Below are 15,671 nucleotides of genomic sequence, written 5' to 3' on the forward strand. Positions count from 1 at the left end.
CAAGCTAGAAAAAGGAATCAAATATAAATACATAATTTTTTCTTAAAAAAAAGTAACTGAAAACCACATCTAGTTGTACTTTAAGATAAACTTTATTCACATAGAAAATAAATAATGGTTACATTTCAACACTTTGCTCTTCCAATTACCTCACCATAAATTCCTCCACATATCCTCCGGATAGCTCATTCTGCTCTCTTTTATATACTTCTCTTAGATCGACGCTTATGTTTTAAAATAAAATGTATATTTACAAAGATGTTTTACGTAAAACTTAAGTCAACGTTTAGGGTGGTAGACATTGGATTTCTGGGTAAAAAGGACTCAGGAGCAGGAGGTGTTTGGTGGTGCGGGATAATGGTGCTGGTGCTTTTTGGTGGTGCAAGTGCTCAGAAGGCCCCGTTGAAGTGCAGGTTTTGTGAGGCGAACTGCGGTATCCCATGGTTGAGAGCTAAAACTTTACTGATTACTTTCAATTCGTCAAGATTTCTTAAGCTGCTAAATTGACTAAGATGGTTGCCACTGGGGCCACTCGGTCTGCTCTTAAAGTGTGCATTACCTGGACTAATGTCGCCGCTGGCTTTTGGTTGCTGCTGCTGTTGCTGCAACTGTTGCTGTTGCTGCTGCTGCTGCTGTTGCTGTTGCTGCTGCTGTTGCTGTTGCTGCTGCAGATATTGCTGGGCGTTCTGCTGCAACTGATTGCTCAACTGGGGCGTCAAATGCTGCCTGTAGAAGTTCTGATTCTCCAGACTGGGATTGGCATTTGGGCCAGCTTGCTGGCTAACAATTGTGGTGGCAAAGGAGTTGCTGGGCTGGATTTCCACATTGGGGTTCAGGCCAAAGTTGCCTACTCCCGTCTCCTGGCGAAATTGCCGAGCCCTTTGTTGCTGCTGGAACACCGCATTGCTGACGTAGTTGGGCACCAGCAACTGTTGTTGCTGTACATGTTGCTGTTGCTGTTGCTGCTGTTGAAATGGCTTGTAATTGTTATGGGGCAAGGCCTGAAGTTGCGACGCCTCGGCCGGTGCAAAGTTGAACTGATTGGAGGGCTGGACCTGGGGGCTTTCGTTCGATTTCTGCAGAGATTGCTGCAAATTTTGGTAAATCTGCTGCACTGCATTCGCCGGCGGCTTCTGGTAGTTATTCGCGTTTATGTTGCCATTGTGCAGGGCGAATTTATGACCCGCAACGGCATCGCGCAGCGGCAATTGCTGCTCAATTGGATATGTGGGATAAATAACAGTCTTGGTATGTGTGCTGGGTATAAATTCCACCGAAGGTCTTATGGAGTAACCGCCGCCCAAAGAGGGCGGTTGCAGGCCCGTCTGAATGGCCTCCAGCGAACCATGTTGCTGCTGGACTTGCGGCAGTTGCTGCTGCTGCTGGAGGTGCGGTTGCTGGTGTTGCTGCTGCTGTTGCTGTTGCTGCTGTGGCTGCAACGTGCTGGGTTGGGCAATTGGGGTGCCCTGGAAACGGGTCTGGGTCTGCTCCTCCAGCAGCTTTAGTTGGCGCAGGATCAGAGCCTGTTGCTGCTGCGCCTGAACCTTCAGCTGGTAGATCTGCTGCTCCAGAGCTCGCTGCCGTTCGATCAGGTAATTATTTACACTGGGCGGCTCAGCCAGATTGTTCAGGGGTTCCTGCTGAAATAGTCATTTAATTTATAGGTATACTCATAAACATTGACAACGAAACTGGCCTTGAATTTATTTGTAGAGACGAAGCGATTTTGAAATAGAGATTCAAGTAGTCCCAAAATTTTTAGTTTCTAAATAGGGATTATAGAAGTCTCGAATTTTTTTTTCAAGAAGAAATTAGTTTCGTAATCAGATCATCTTGAGTTTGGGAATTTCGGCTTAGATCGATCTTGGCTCACTTTTGAGATCAAGAGAAGGGTTTTAAGAACAGAGTGTATTAACATTATTCTAAAGTGTAATAATATTTCAATACCAAACAAAAGGAATTTTAAAATTTGACCACATTTTAGGTTGATTGTAATGTTTCTAGTAGCATACCTTTACATAGTTGCTTGTGGAGCTGGCCAGGAAAGCGGGAGTGGTGGAGAAACCACCGCCGGCAGTGGTGCTGGTGCTCGTGCTGACCTGGGTGGTGGTGGTGCTGCTGCTGGTGGGTGGAAATTGTGTGGGCAGCGCAATGGCCGGTGGCTCCGATTCCAAAACATTCAGCTTGGTGATGGTGGGTCCGATGTGGGGCAGCTGTTGCTGTTGCTGTTGCGATGGTGCTGCGAAGTTGCTGCCGCGCTGATTGCCCGCCAGCAGTGGGCGGAACTTTTGGGCTGTGCCCCGTTCATCCAGATCCACCGTGAAGGCGGTCACCAGTGGGGCTTCCTGGATGCGAATGTCCTGCTTGTCCACCAACTCGATGTTCTCCCCATCCTCGTTGTGGGTGGGTCTGGGCGTGGTCGTGGTGGTTGTCGTCGTTGTGGTGGTGGTGCGACGTCTTGTGGTTCGGGGTCTTGGCGTGGTGGTTGTGGTGGTGCTCGAGGATGTGGTGGTTGTGGGAGTGGTCGCCCTTCGCACATTGCTGATCTCGAATTTGATTTCGTGACTACTGCTGTCATGAGAGATCTCATTGCTGCTCACGGATCCGGAACTGGAGGAATCCACACTCCGGGTAAGCTGGCGATTCTCCGGACTTTGGGCCTCCACGGATTTCGGTTCGAGGGGCAGGGAAAGTACAGTGGCTGCGGGTGAGTTCTGTTTCCGTATCGTGGTCTTCTTCCACAACTTGGATCTATCGATGAAGGAGGAGAGCAGCTGCTCCTGGGCATTCTTCTCGTCAAAGGTGGCCGTGTAGAACTGGACAGTGGGCACCACTGGCTCCGGCTCGTTTCCCCGGGTGCTCTCCTCCAGAATCTCATCCTTTTCGCGATGCGAAGGCAGGGTGGAGGTCTCTACTTGGAGGACAGACCGGGATCCACTGCTACTCAGATTCTCCTCGCCACTTTCCGTGGCAGCCGCCTCCTCCTGCTCCAGTTTATCAATGGCCCGCAGTAGAGCCTGCCTCACGGAGTAGTCCAACTTTTGAATAGCCTCCCGAGGAATGATCTCATTGCTCTCCGTGCTGGAACTGTCCACCTCCTCCTCCTTCTGCTCCCCACTCGGCTCCGCATTGGCCACATGGAGTTTCAGAGCTGCCAGCAGGAGAATCGCCAGCAAAGCCCAAGGCAGACTGTTGAAATGTCTCTATTTACGGAAAAAGAAACGAAACCAAGAAAGAGGAAACATTAATGGATACGCTTAAAACTTAATAACTTAATAAGTTTAGCAGCCTTCTCTTGATGGGGTCTTAGTTTCAGGCCTCATTTGCCTTAATGGCCATTGATGCTCGGCTAGTTGGAGACACCTTGGGCACCATGGCACTTGGGAGCTTGGGCTAATTGCCTGTGACACCTAACCAATTTCACATGGCATTAGTAAAAGCGGGTTTTGCCAAATGGCTTGTTGAAATTTTTGCCATTTTTCTGCACTATTAAATAAATTTAAGCTTGGTAATTCCTCCGAAAATAATTCGATGGAATATTACCTAAATAAAAACTAAATCAAAAATGCATAAAATTGCACCTCAGCGAATTTTAAAATTAAGCCAGTTGCATCTGGTTATCGAATTTAAGCGTGTCATGTATTTATAATAATAGTGTTATTTTCTATTATACCTTCCAATTTTACTGTGTTTTGTTGCCTAAGAAAATGTACGAATTTTGACAAAATCTTAGAAAATATTTTTCACAGAACTCTTTTTTGATTTCGAGTGTTTATTCGTTTTTTTTTCAAAAGCCCAGCCCAACTACATATAACAAAGCTGGTTAAAAAGATAATAAAAATATTTTACGCTAATAACGAATTCAAATAAATGGGAACTTTCAAAATTAAGTCAATTTTAGTAATCGAATTAAGAGTGTCATGGATTACGATTTTTCCTTTGTTATCTTGCATAAGAAATTTCCTGATTTTCCTGAAATGATAGGACCCTCTATCAAGTGAACTCTTTGGAATTTCGAGTGCATTTCATTCGCCAAATTAGAAGCCAAGCCCAATTGCGGGAAAACTTTTGCAAGCTGGTGGAAAATGCACGCGCGGTCTGCAGCTTGTGACCCCTTCTGTTTTTCCAGCCAAAGCCTGCTAATCACGGCGTGGAAATCTTTCCGGCATTTGCGCATGCGCAGATGGAAAATCATAACGCATTATACATAGCTTTTGCTGGTCAGGCTGCCCACTCATGGCATTCGGTTTTCTTTCAATTTTTGGGGGGAATCTTTGCCTTTGCCTTTGGTTTGCCTTGCACAATTTCCCATTTTCAACAGCTTGACGATTGATTCCTGGTGGTTTTTCATGTGGTTCGGCGAGACCGTTTGCAAATTGGTCAGCAACTTGCGAGGCTTTTTTTTCCTGTGGCCAAGTGCTTAGGCTAATTGTTGCATCAACGACCGGGGAATTTGGCTGGCTGGAAAGCCAAACCATCTGACCACCTGTCGCTGGAGCTACGTGGGTTTCTCGTTTTGATTTGGTTTTATTTTGGGTTTTCGGTATTGGTCTGGGTTTTCTGGCTCTTTGGGGGTTCACTCTGGGTGCCGGTGCCCAGGATTTTTGTGTGGCAGTCACGTTGTTGCCACTTGGCACTTGGCATTACTCCGCATTGTTGGCCAAATTTGAACAATCGTGGCCCAGTCGTTGCCTGACTGGAAATTATTTAATCGGCATCAGCAGCAGCAGATGAAATGAAAAGCCCATTTGATTCGCAGCAAGGATTCCAGCGATTTGCAATGCCAATGTTGCATAAATCTTTGCTTTGCACACGGAATATTTTTTTAAAATTTTAACATGATATCTGATTTGATTTATATTTTTTTTTAATTAAAAGAAGAAGTTTATTTTCATTAAAAATAATTTGAGTCAAGCAAAAAATCTTAAAGATTTTACTTGGAAACATTTGTTGTTTTAATGGCTAAATAAAATATATAGTACCCATTATCCAATTAATACTTTAAAGCTAAAAATATTGAAGTCTTGTGAAGTCATTAGTGAGTTTATAAAATATTTTACAAGAGTAATAATATTTTACAGCGTGGACTGGGTTAAGTGCAAAAATTGCAAAGTCAATTTTTCAGCTTTCAGGCCCTATAGATCATCAATCTTGTCCATTGATTAAATCTTACGAATCTGCTCAACACCTTTGACTGGGGCTCGTCCCCCAAACTTTCTACTTGTCCGCCTTCCAATAACCGAAGTCGTCTCCTTTGATGTCCAATGCTATAAAATCGAACATGACTCGGGTTTTTTCACCTTTAAATAAGCTGGTGAAAATAAGTATTATATTTCACAATTTACCTGGCATCCGCCCGAGCCAAGGCTAGAGTTCAAGTTCTGCTAAAGGGCAAAGCATTATGGACCACGCCAACTTCAAGGAGGCAAAGGCAACCATTTTTGATGGGAAATAAACCAAGTGGGCAGGCATTTCTCCCCACAACTTGTTTGCTATTGACTTTCCGTCTGGCATTTCGCTTTTTGGCCAACAAAATCGATGGTGCTGTCTGCTTTGCTGCCTCGCTGCTCATTTGCGTCAATTTCACTATGGAAATCATCGTGAACATCAAGTCAGTCAGCCAAATAGTCGGACAGTCCGTCAGTCGCGTCAAGTTGGCGCTAAGCTAATCAAGTTTACCGGCTTTGATTTCGCGGATCGGGCTGGGAAAAAGGTACAAAAGAAATGGTATGGGCAGGGAGGATTCACAGGCCCACAGCATGGCAAAAAGAAATTGCAATCATCATAAATCGTAATGGTCAGTTGGGAATCTCAGCAGCAATATTAAAAGGCAGGGGGCTCGATTGCATGTGGGCATTTCCATTTATTTCATTTCGGGCCATTTCCCTGCTATGTTTGCCACTTTAAAACACGTAAATTCCAAGCAACCTTTGCGGAAGTGCTTAATAGTAAATATTTGGGGGATTCGAGGGGATTACTGAGCACATGAGCCATAAACAAATTTAAATAAATTTTAAAATTGTAATTAGTGGTGACTGCACCACGTTCGTAATGATGTTAATGCAAAACATATATTACCCAATGGATAAATATTTCTTTTAACTTTTTATTATAATACTTAAAATCAGTAACTTCGTTTTTCACCGTTAGGATCAATTAAAGTTTATTTCTGTAAGTAACTCTCTGATTTCAGTAAATATTTTAAAGGCCTTTTTTAATTATATGGTATTTTTTTTAATTTCCATATGGCAAAAGGTTAATAAGCCTTGCAGCAATTTGAAAATTTCTCTGCTTAAAATTCGCGCTAGTCCCAACTAAAACCCGAATCAAAAGGCGCCGCAAATTTCCGTTTTAATTGGATGAATATATTCACATTGTAAATGTACGAAATTAAGAGGCGCGTAAAACACCATAAGGCAGCTCAATGAAATTCCTTTAATAAACCATAATTACCTTTGGTGGCCGCTGAGTTCCGCAAAGGCCTGAAGTCTTAACTTAACCACAAACATGCGGCAAAGTGTAAAAAGTGATTTAACAACAATCGGACATCGCCAATAAATTAGCAATACCTCAATGGATAATGGCCCAGAGCTGTCTATATAATTTATTTAACTCTTGTGTGTGGGTTGAAAGTGTTTTCTTCATTGTTTTTCCCCCCTCCTCAGGTATCTGGTATCTCCTCGGGCCAAAAGAAGCGGCAATTGCATAATTCGAAAACTGACCAAAACCGAAACTTCACTTTCGACTGGGTAACCCAGTTCCACTGGCCAACAATGAAAAAATGGTACATCATATTCGCGTATGCCAGTAATTCGAGTTGTCAGTTGGGCGGGGGGAGCTTATGTTTTTGGATTCCCCGGTTTTTTTTCGTTTTTTTTTATTGTGATTAATTTCACGCCTGGCGAGCGCCGCTGCACCTCAGATATTTCGCATTCTGCAGATGCATTTTGCATTTAGCATTGCTCAAACCTGCGGTGGTTGCATCCACATCCACAAGCCTCCACGCATTATTAAGCAGCTGGCTGGCAAGATGATAAATCCCGAATTTCGAGACCCGGCCGAAAGTTGTTTATCTGGCTCTGGATGTAACAGTTCGCCATATAACGCAATCTTAGCTCCAGTCCCAAAATCCAAAATCCAATAGCCCATCCCCTCGCCAATTGGCGAGCCATCGCAAATTGGTGTTTATAGTTTTTGTGGGCCAGCATACATATTAATGTTGTAAAAATTATGTTGTAATCCGGTGAAGTCGTAAAATACAACCGCATTTAATACTGATATATTTTATTAAAAGCTTGTTCAAGACAAGTTCACGCCAAAGTAAACGATTGATGGTCTGAAGGGTAAACCTTTACGGGTATATTCATTTTTCAACAAAGTTGGTATAAAGCCCATTATTATGATATACAAATTGGGCGGTATTCATAACCAAATTTGGGCAGATTATTAAAACAAAAGGATTTATCAAAGGAAAATTGTATGTGGCTAAAATACATCAATAGCCATAGCCAAATATAGATGTCACTTAAAAAGATTATTGCTGCTTTACATTCTCTTTGACATCTTTACAAAGATGTTTCCATTTATAGAAAAAGATTGGATCTCATATTCTCTTTACAAAAGTATAGATATTAGGGTCTTTAATAGTTTCTTTAAAAATATTTAAAATATTTAATAATTCTACAGATATATGTAACAATTTTTATAATATATACTATTTCCATAGACCCCACGATTCCATCATTGTAAGAGTATGCACAAATCGATGTCTTTGCTACCATTTAGTAGCCTTTATCAATGATGGTCTTTCTTGTGTTCGGTTGCCCAATAAATGTGTTATAGTATTTTATGGACTTTTAACTGCCTTTGTGGCTACCAAGCTTCGTTGTCCACGGACCCATAAAAAACCTCCGTAATTGCGTGTGTGGGCCTCGGCAGCATCTTCTCTCAATGGGAGCCATACCATACCTTACCATACTATACCATCCCATCCAGTTTGATGCCAGATAGCAAGTCCCCACTATCCCATTTGCATAATTTCACACTCACATTTCGAGGCTGACGCGCCCTGAACTCAGATGTGTGGCTTTGTTTCGAACCGATACGATATCAATATGATCTCTGGGCCTAGGCTGTTTTGACATGGAAGCGAGCTTTTGACTCTTGATTGGCATTGATTGGATCGCTGGATATTGACCAATAACGCGATATCGCGATATGCGAGGGGATCTCTTCGGAAATCGTATTCATAGCTGTTTACAATTCGATTAGGGCCCATTTTGCAGACAGTTATTTGCATATTTATGTGCATTTAATTGGGTTTTGGTTTTCGTTTTGCTTTTGGGTTATGATGGGTTATATGGCAGATCGAATCTCAACAAACCCAAAGACATTAGGTTATTTTCGGCTGATTGGCCAGAGGTCAAGTTTATTGATGGACCCCCGATAACCAGCTGAAGTTCAAGTCTGAGCATCAAATTCAATTTGCCAGGCAGATGATAATGATAATATGCTGTCGGTTACAACAGGTTTCCACCATGCCTATGAATATGGTCGTTTTTTTTGCCACGCCAAACTCTCGCTGGCTGAGTGAAAATCCGCAGAGTGAGCTTATTGACCAATGCTTTTGGCCATCTCCCTGGCTTTTATTTAGCCACACAGCATTTCATAATAAAAATAAGACAAAATTACCGATGTGCGCATATTACGATAAATTTCCGCAGCCCATACAGTCGCAGTCATGGCGCTAAGGTTTTTCCATCCTATAGATATTTTTCTATTTGTTTTAGGTTCGCGTAATGTCTGCCCATTGTTCGGGGTTCGGATTTCGAGGAGGGGCTGGAGAGGGAAATCTTTGTATTTTCTTTTAACATTTGTTTTTTTCTCCGCTTTTTGTTTTGCTTTTTACATCTAATGGCGCGTTGAGACAAAAATGCAATGTCAATGGCATCATTGGGCCGTGTACTGTGTACTCGGCAATTTCGGTTTCACTTTTATCGATGCCCGGGCATCTGGTCTCCTCGCTTTTGGTCTTCGAAGATCCAACTGTTGAGGAAGATGCTGCTGCTGGTGGATGCCAGAGATCATCGGTGGTGGTTGGTGGCCATTGGAAGTGGTAAATGTTTTTATGCCCAGCTTTTGTTTGGCCTGTCTATATAGTTACATATTATTATGTAAATCGCTTACATTGTGTGTGCCGAGTCGTGTGCCAGTTACCACTTGAGGGGTACCAGCCAACCACAATTGCCAGTTCGAAATGCTGCTGTTGACCTTTCGACGGCCAGATGCGTCGATGGGTTTACAAAACAAAAGACTTAGGCAACGAACTCGGCACTAAACTCCCTCTAAAAGCCTTGCATGACCGCCATCCCATCCATTTCCACTGCACTTGCTCAGCGGCTAAAGTCATACTTATATTTCAAGAGGCGATGATTTATTCCCCCTTCCCCCCCATTTCCGTTGCCCATCATCTATCATATGTTAAATTGTAAATTGCTATTTTGACAATTGCACAATTTCGTGCAGAGTCTGGTCTTAGATACAGATCTACCCGCACGATATATGTGTTTGCCGCTCGGTTTGCGGGCGGTTTTTTTTTTGTTATTTATTTCTTGTTGAATCCATGAATTGGATATCTTGTGAATGAAGCGCCGATCGTGAGTGAGTGTGTGGCACTTTTACTTTTGTTACCCCACAATGGCGGGGGGTCAACAGTTCCGATAATCAAAATCATAATCAAAGTAGCATTCCCCAGATCTGTTCAATGACTGTGAAATTCGGAAGCCCGCGGCACTTGAAAACGTTAATTGAAATGACCGAGTGAAACTCACGGGTGATAAAATCCATGGTAATGTATTATTTGTGTTATATTTTGGGTTTTTTGGGATGTGATAGCCAATGACTGGGGGGTCCTCATTAAACCAATTGTATTTTTTAACATGTGCTTGGGCTGGCTTTCTTTAATGATGTTGCTCATGTTTTTTGAATTGTTGATGTGGACTAGGAATTACTACAAAGATTTTTATTTGGTAAGTATTGCGTACTTTCAAAACATGATTTAACAAAAGGGTAATTAGTAGTTTTTTTAGTTTATAAAAAAACATATTCAAAGGGCTCACAGAGATAAGCTGGGGAATGGCTTTCGGAAATTAATCCACTACTATTAAGGCGTTAATTGAGGGATATTATAAAGCAGGTCTCAAGGTATAATACAAAACATATCCATGGAAGAAAAGGTATTTGTTTTCCCCTCTTATAATAATATATATGTTTATTTTTATATATATATATACCTCATATACTTCCTTAAAACTATTTAATTTCCTTAGCAAATAGGGAAAACCCCACAGCACATCCCTTGACACTGACTGCCTCGGGATGATTTATGACCCGATGGCTAATTTTGGGCCGGTGAAATCAGCGGCCGGCAAGGAAGCCGCCACTTTTTTTGCCAACTTAAACAGAAAAGCGAAAAAAACGCAGTATAATCAATTTTAAGCATTGTCAAACTGCAATTATGCAATGGTGAAAAGTGAAATTTTATTGCATGTCAACAACGGCAGACATCTACACACATCTTGCGTTTTGGGACGTCTTCACAGATGACTTGGTGGATGGGCTGGGATTGGTTATTTATTTTTTATTTTTGGGATTGGGACTGGGAGTCGATCCGGTTGCTCAGGTCCAGTCGAAGGCTGCTGCCAACTCTCAACTTTGGCTGGCGAACAGGTCGCACTGGCCATTTGAATTTGGCCATAAACTGTCGATTGCGCAATCTGGAAATCGGATATGCCTGGGGTGTGGGCTTTAAATTGGCTAACATGCGGGCCAAAAGGCACATAAATCCTTGTGAACCCAATCTAATTGGGTTAAACTACCGACCAACCGACCAGCACCTGTGTTTTAAACGCCTATTATAACCATCATCCATTCGCATTTCGACCTCAAAGTCGCGGCTTTATATGTCACTTTTGACGGTCTTAATCAGCCATGGTTACCAAATGGACCTTAAATGATTAACGGTCGTAAAACAACTAGATCGGTAGCTGGCATACGCATTAAATGCGTCTCATATGTCGCTAATTAAATTGTTTTATTGGCTTCGAAATGGAATCATTAAACGGCATTAAAAACCCATTACACAAATGAGTTGGCAAATGACTTTCAATAATTTGCTCTTGCCAAAAACGAAGAAATCCCATGCATATATTCATGATTGAGCTATCTGATCGATTGGCGTCAATCGAAGTCTGACAGCTTCGAAAGCCAGTAACTCCCACGCCCGGGCTTTCGAAGTGCCAAAAATGGGCGGGGTTATATGTAGGTCTTACTAATTGACGTAATTTAATTAGCCATCTGGCTGAAATTTCTATTTAGGTGAAGCTAGGTTGTCAAACTTTCTGATTGAGAAAAGTAAGAGTTAGGGGATTCCTTGAATCATCAATTAAAATAATGCTAAGTGACCTCTCTCGTGGAAAACAAGTTAGTTATCACTAAGCGAAAGCCTTTCAGAACAAAAAATAGTAAACAACATTTTTTATTTTTTAGCTCCACGACTATTAGGGACTATTTGTGAAAGATACTTCAAATTAACATTTTATAATATTTAAAAATTGTAGAAAATGAGAAATTGATTATTTTAACTAGTTCTTTCAAAGGGTCTATTTAAGTATTATTATTTAATAAAACAATCTTAAAAGGTTGTGCAAAATTATACTATTAAAATATTTGTATTTATCAGGGGACTCAAAAAAATTATTCAAGCTTCGCAATTTCAACTACAAATCCCGAAATTATAGTGGTTAGGTAAGGATTACTTTCAGAAGAGTTAAAATTACTTGACCACTTTATTATTTAATATTTTTTTTCTGGAACTTACCACCAGCATTTTTATTATGTATCTCAGTGGGATATATCCAAATTTATAGAGCTGTAATCCGATGGTTTGACGACCACTCCACCGCCACTTTCTGCTTCGCTTCCAGATGATGCACGCAATCAAATGGTAATTTTCGAATCAAGACAGAAACATAAACTAATCAAATGCGAATTAGCTGTTAACGTTTTCTTTATTGTATTTGGATTATATTCATTTGATTTGTATAATGCCAATATGCCGCTGGCAGTGGGCCGATGCTCGTTGCACTTTTAATTTCGTTTAATTGCCAAATTTCGAATCGTTATTTTCGAATTAGCGGACAATAGTTCACACCGGCCGATAATTTTCGCGGCTCAGAGTTAGTAAGTTTTTGTGATTTTTCTGCTTAAAGGTTGTTGCTTTTTTTTTTTGGGGCGGCTAACCGCTGGCAGAGGAAAACTGAACCAAACCAAACCAAACCGTCTGAACGCTCGATGCAGACTGAGGCGCGAACGATTCGAGGTTTCCTGGCCGAAGACAAAAGCATAAAGCCACAGCCACAACCAAAACCAAAGGCCTGAAGATGCTGCAGATGTTGCTGCCGGGCGGCAACATGTTGCTGGCGTGCTTGGCATGAATGAAAGCCAGCAACTCCGTCTCATTATGGCCATCTTTCGTTGTTGTTTCAAGCTTGAACTTGGCTGGCAGCGAACTGCAAGCTTACTACACCTTTAATGGCCATCATGACGCAACGGAATTCTAGTGGAACTGCATTGCCGGGGGCTTAATTAAGTTATATTCATTTACATTTATTTATATTTGGGATTTTATGCTGCGTGTCTGGCTGGCAGACTTTCTCAGTTTCGCGGCATTACCCAACATCTCGGGTTTCGCTTTCGACCAAAATCCTTGCCCACAGCCTAATGAGCGCTTCAAGCCAGTTTGGACCAACTCACACACGTGCCGCAGATCAAAGTTGGCGCTTGGAGTCGGACTCGCTGGCACTTCCTCCTGGATTGGATTTGCTGGCCAATTTTTTTTGGGCCATTTTGCGGCGTGAATTTCTCTGGAATTAGCGCCAATTCAGCATGTAAATTAACTCATTTCTGAAGACGCATGTTTCAATATTCGATTTCCGCCTGCCTTTTCGCACTTCCGCTCAACTTTGCCACTTGCAATTATTTCTTCGATGAGGCTTTGATGAGCCACTGAGTGCCAAACAGGCCAAACCTGGAACCATCAGTTGGCCATCTATGGTAAAAATGAGGTAAGATAAAACGGGTTAAGAAAAAACAAGTGTTAAGTGATTAATCAAGTTTTGAAGAAAAATAAATAAATAAATTACTATTAATTCTATGAAACGTTTTGCAAATAAAATGGAATAGTAGAATAAATATTTAAATATTTAATTTAGTAAAAATCATAATATACCAAATATATTAAACTATTTTGAATCAAGCTAGAAAATGTTATATGAGTATTTAGTCATATTTAAAATTTAATGAAAAGGTATTTTATATGGATATTCCTTAAATGTACTACTATTGTTCCATTTCACATCTATATTTATGAAAATCAAAGTGTAAAAAATTTTAGTTGGCTATGAATAAGTGTAATTGTTAATTATGTGTAAATTGTTAAATATTTAAACAACATCTTAAAAACATAAAATTACAATTGAAGAAAAATAACTAATAGAAAATCTTCAGATGTGATGCTTCGTTTTTGAACCAAATAGGCTTTCTTTATAAAGTAAATAGGTAATGCACCATTGCATTTAATAACATCTTTTGGGTATTACCAAATCGTCGTTGGTAGCTGCCATAACACCTTTTGGCCAACCGTAACCTGGCTGGGAAATCACCAGTTGGCGGGGGAGTGGAACCCCTGACACAAACCCAAGCCGAAAACCATCTACTGTCAATGGGGAATCGGCAGGCAGTGAAAAGCACTTTCCGCCACCCGACTAGTTTCCATTTCCACATGCCACTGGGAGGAGAGTCTCGGAGGCGCATCTCTTAGCGGCAGATTATTTGGCAAATGCTTGGTAAAGACCAACAGAAAGCCACAAAAGCGAGCCAAAAAGCAAACATCGAACACGTTGAGCATGGAATGGCAAACCAGCTTTCTTCGTCGTGACTTTTGATATTTGAAATGATGCCGAGACGCCTCGACGCCGCTTTTGAACCCGTTTGCACCCTTTTCCAACTGTTCCATGCGTTTTCCCCCGCCTGCCAATTTTCAATTTGACTTTTTCGAATCCAAGTCGTTTGCTGCTCTGTATGCTGAACAAATTTTGATTGCGGCCAGGACACAACGGTGGCCCCACATTCGCCCCTCTGGAGGCTGAACGTGATGATCCGCAGGCCATTTGGGATGGGGGATTGTCTGTAAAGTAACGCTACTATACACTCAGATATTCTGATGCCAATTTCTGAATTTATAGTTTTTTTTTGGGATTTATTAGGCATTCTTTGGAATTTATAACAACAATTTTTCAATTTAAAAATTGTAAATAGCTCATACTTAATATACAAAATAGAGTTTGATATTGCAACGTTTCTACAATTGACTTACGTATTTGGAATTCGATTTTTTTAAAAATTCAATTTTTGAAATAAAACTATTTTTCGTGAATTTTCTTGGAATCCCTTAGTTTAATCTCTCATTAATTCAGTGATTTGTTATGCAAGTTGCGGACTTTTAAAATGTTATATATATTTTACTAATTATACTTTACTTTAAGGATAGAGGGTTGTTTAACATTGAAACGATATTAAACCATATTTTTATAACTGACTTAAATGGAATATCCCTTTTTATAAAAAGAATATTTGACATGTAACCCATTTTCTGGGATTTTTCTAGTGTAATTTTTTCTTAGTGCAAGGCAAATGGAAAATGCTTGTTGCATGGTTTTAGAGCTGAACTGGATTCCTAATGAAGTTTTGCGGTTACGGATTGGCATCCGATCAGAGGTGATCTCAGCCGCCATAAATCGCGTCAACCGCAATTTTGAACCCCCCATAGAGCACCATTTAGCAACCCACCGGTGACCTTAGCCACTTGACTCAATTCGCCACGCCCCTTGCCCACTACCGTTTACAAATCTTCCATGGACCGCGTCATAAAGTCATTCATCTGGCCAAACGATCATCGATATCTAGGTGCCTTGCGCTCAGCTTTATTGTGACACTTGATTGAAGACCTCTCCCGTACCCTTCGATCCCCAGGAGCCGGCCATCCCAGGCATTTATGATTGGCAGGGGCAAATGAAATCATAAATAGCAAAAAGAGCAACGAGTTCAATAAATGGCACAAACGGACAATCGAGAAATTTATTTATAAATAAATTTGTATAAATTGCAAACGTTTGACATAAGACAAAGGCCTTTGTGCTCCACGAAATAAACGTGTCAATGAGGCCGCGGTAATAATTTAAAATGCAAATAGACGAAAAAGGCAATCGTAGACTGTCGTTTAAGGTGTGAAATATGAACGCCGCAGAAGCAGCTCTAATCTCCGGACCCCATGGGAGGCCAACTGTCTGAAACCCGAGAAAAGATTTGCCAACGCACTTTGGATAATCATATGCATCCACTCTCGTTTTAAATATTAGGCGTCTTTGGTTACATTTTTTATTCGGGGCCTTGTCAGTTCCGGATTAGACAAAATTGCTTTTTAAGTAAGCTAAATCAATCATTTGACAGCAGCTTAATTGCCCATCGATCGGTGGTCACACCCACAAAGAGGCTTTGGGATTGGACAGCTACCGTATGAACTCTTGAACCCCAATTTTTTTTTGGCCCATTGT

At 41.2% G+C, this 15,671-nt stretch overlaps 1 protein-coding gene across 2 annotated transcripts; it reads right to left on the reverse strand.

The window, feature by feature from the left end:
* Positions 1-73: 73 nt before the first annotated feature.
* On the reverse strand, positions 74-12,391 carry LOC108020498 (transcription factor SPT20 homolog). Of its 2 annotated transcripts, none has more exons than XM_036817242.3 (4): positions 11,879-12,391; positions 2,013-3,203; positions 560-1,637; positions 74-451 (listed from the first exon to the last, which is right to left on the reverse strand). In XM_036817242.3, exons 1-4 carry the CDS (start codon positions 11,885-11,887, stop codon positions 390-392), a joined length of 2,340 nt encoding a protein of 779 aa, XP_036673137.3. In that variant the 5' UTR covers positions 11,888-12,391; the 3' UTR covers positions 74-389. The 2 variants fall into 2 exon arrangements, with proteins under 2 accessions (XP_036673137.3, XP_065722584.2); XM_065866512.2 differs by having other exon boundaries at positions 560-1,640; positions 11,879-12,390.
* Positions 12,392-15,671: the final 3,280 nt, after the last annotated feature.

This window comes from Drosophila suzukii, chromosome 3 (genome assembly GCF_043229965.1).
Source record: "Drosophila suzukii chromosome 3, CBGP_Dsuzu_IsoJpt1.0, whole genome shotgun sequence".
Classification (NCBI taxonomy): domain Eukaryota; kingdom Metazoa; phylum Arthropoda; class Insecta; order Diptera; family Drosophilidae; genus Drosophila; species Drosophila suzukii.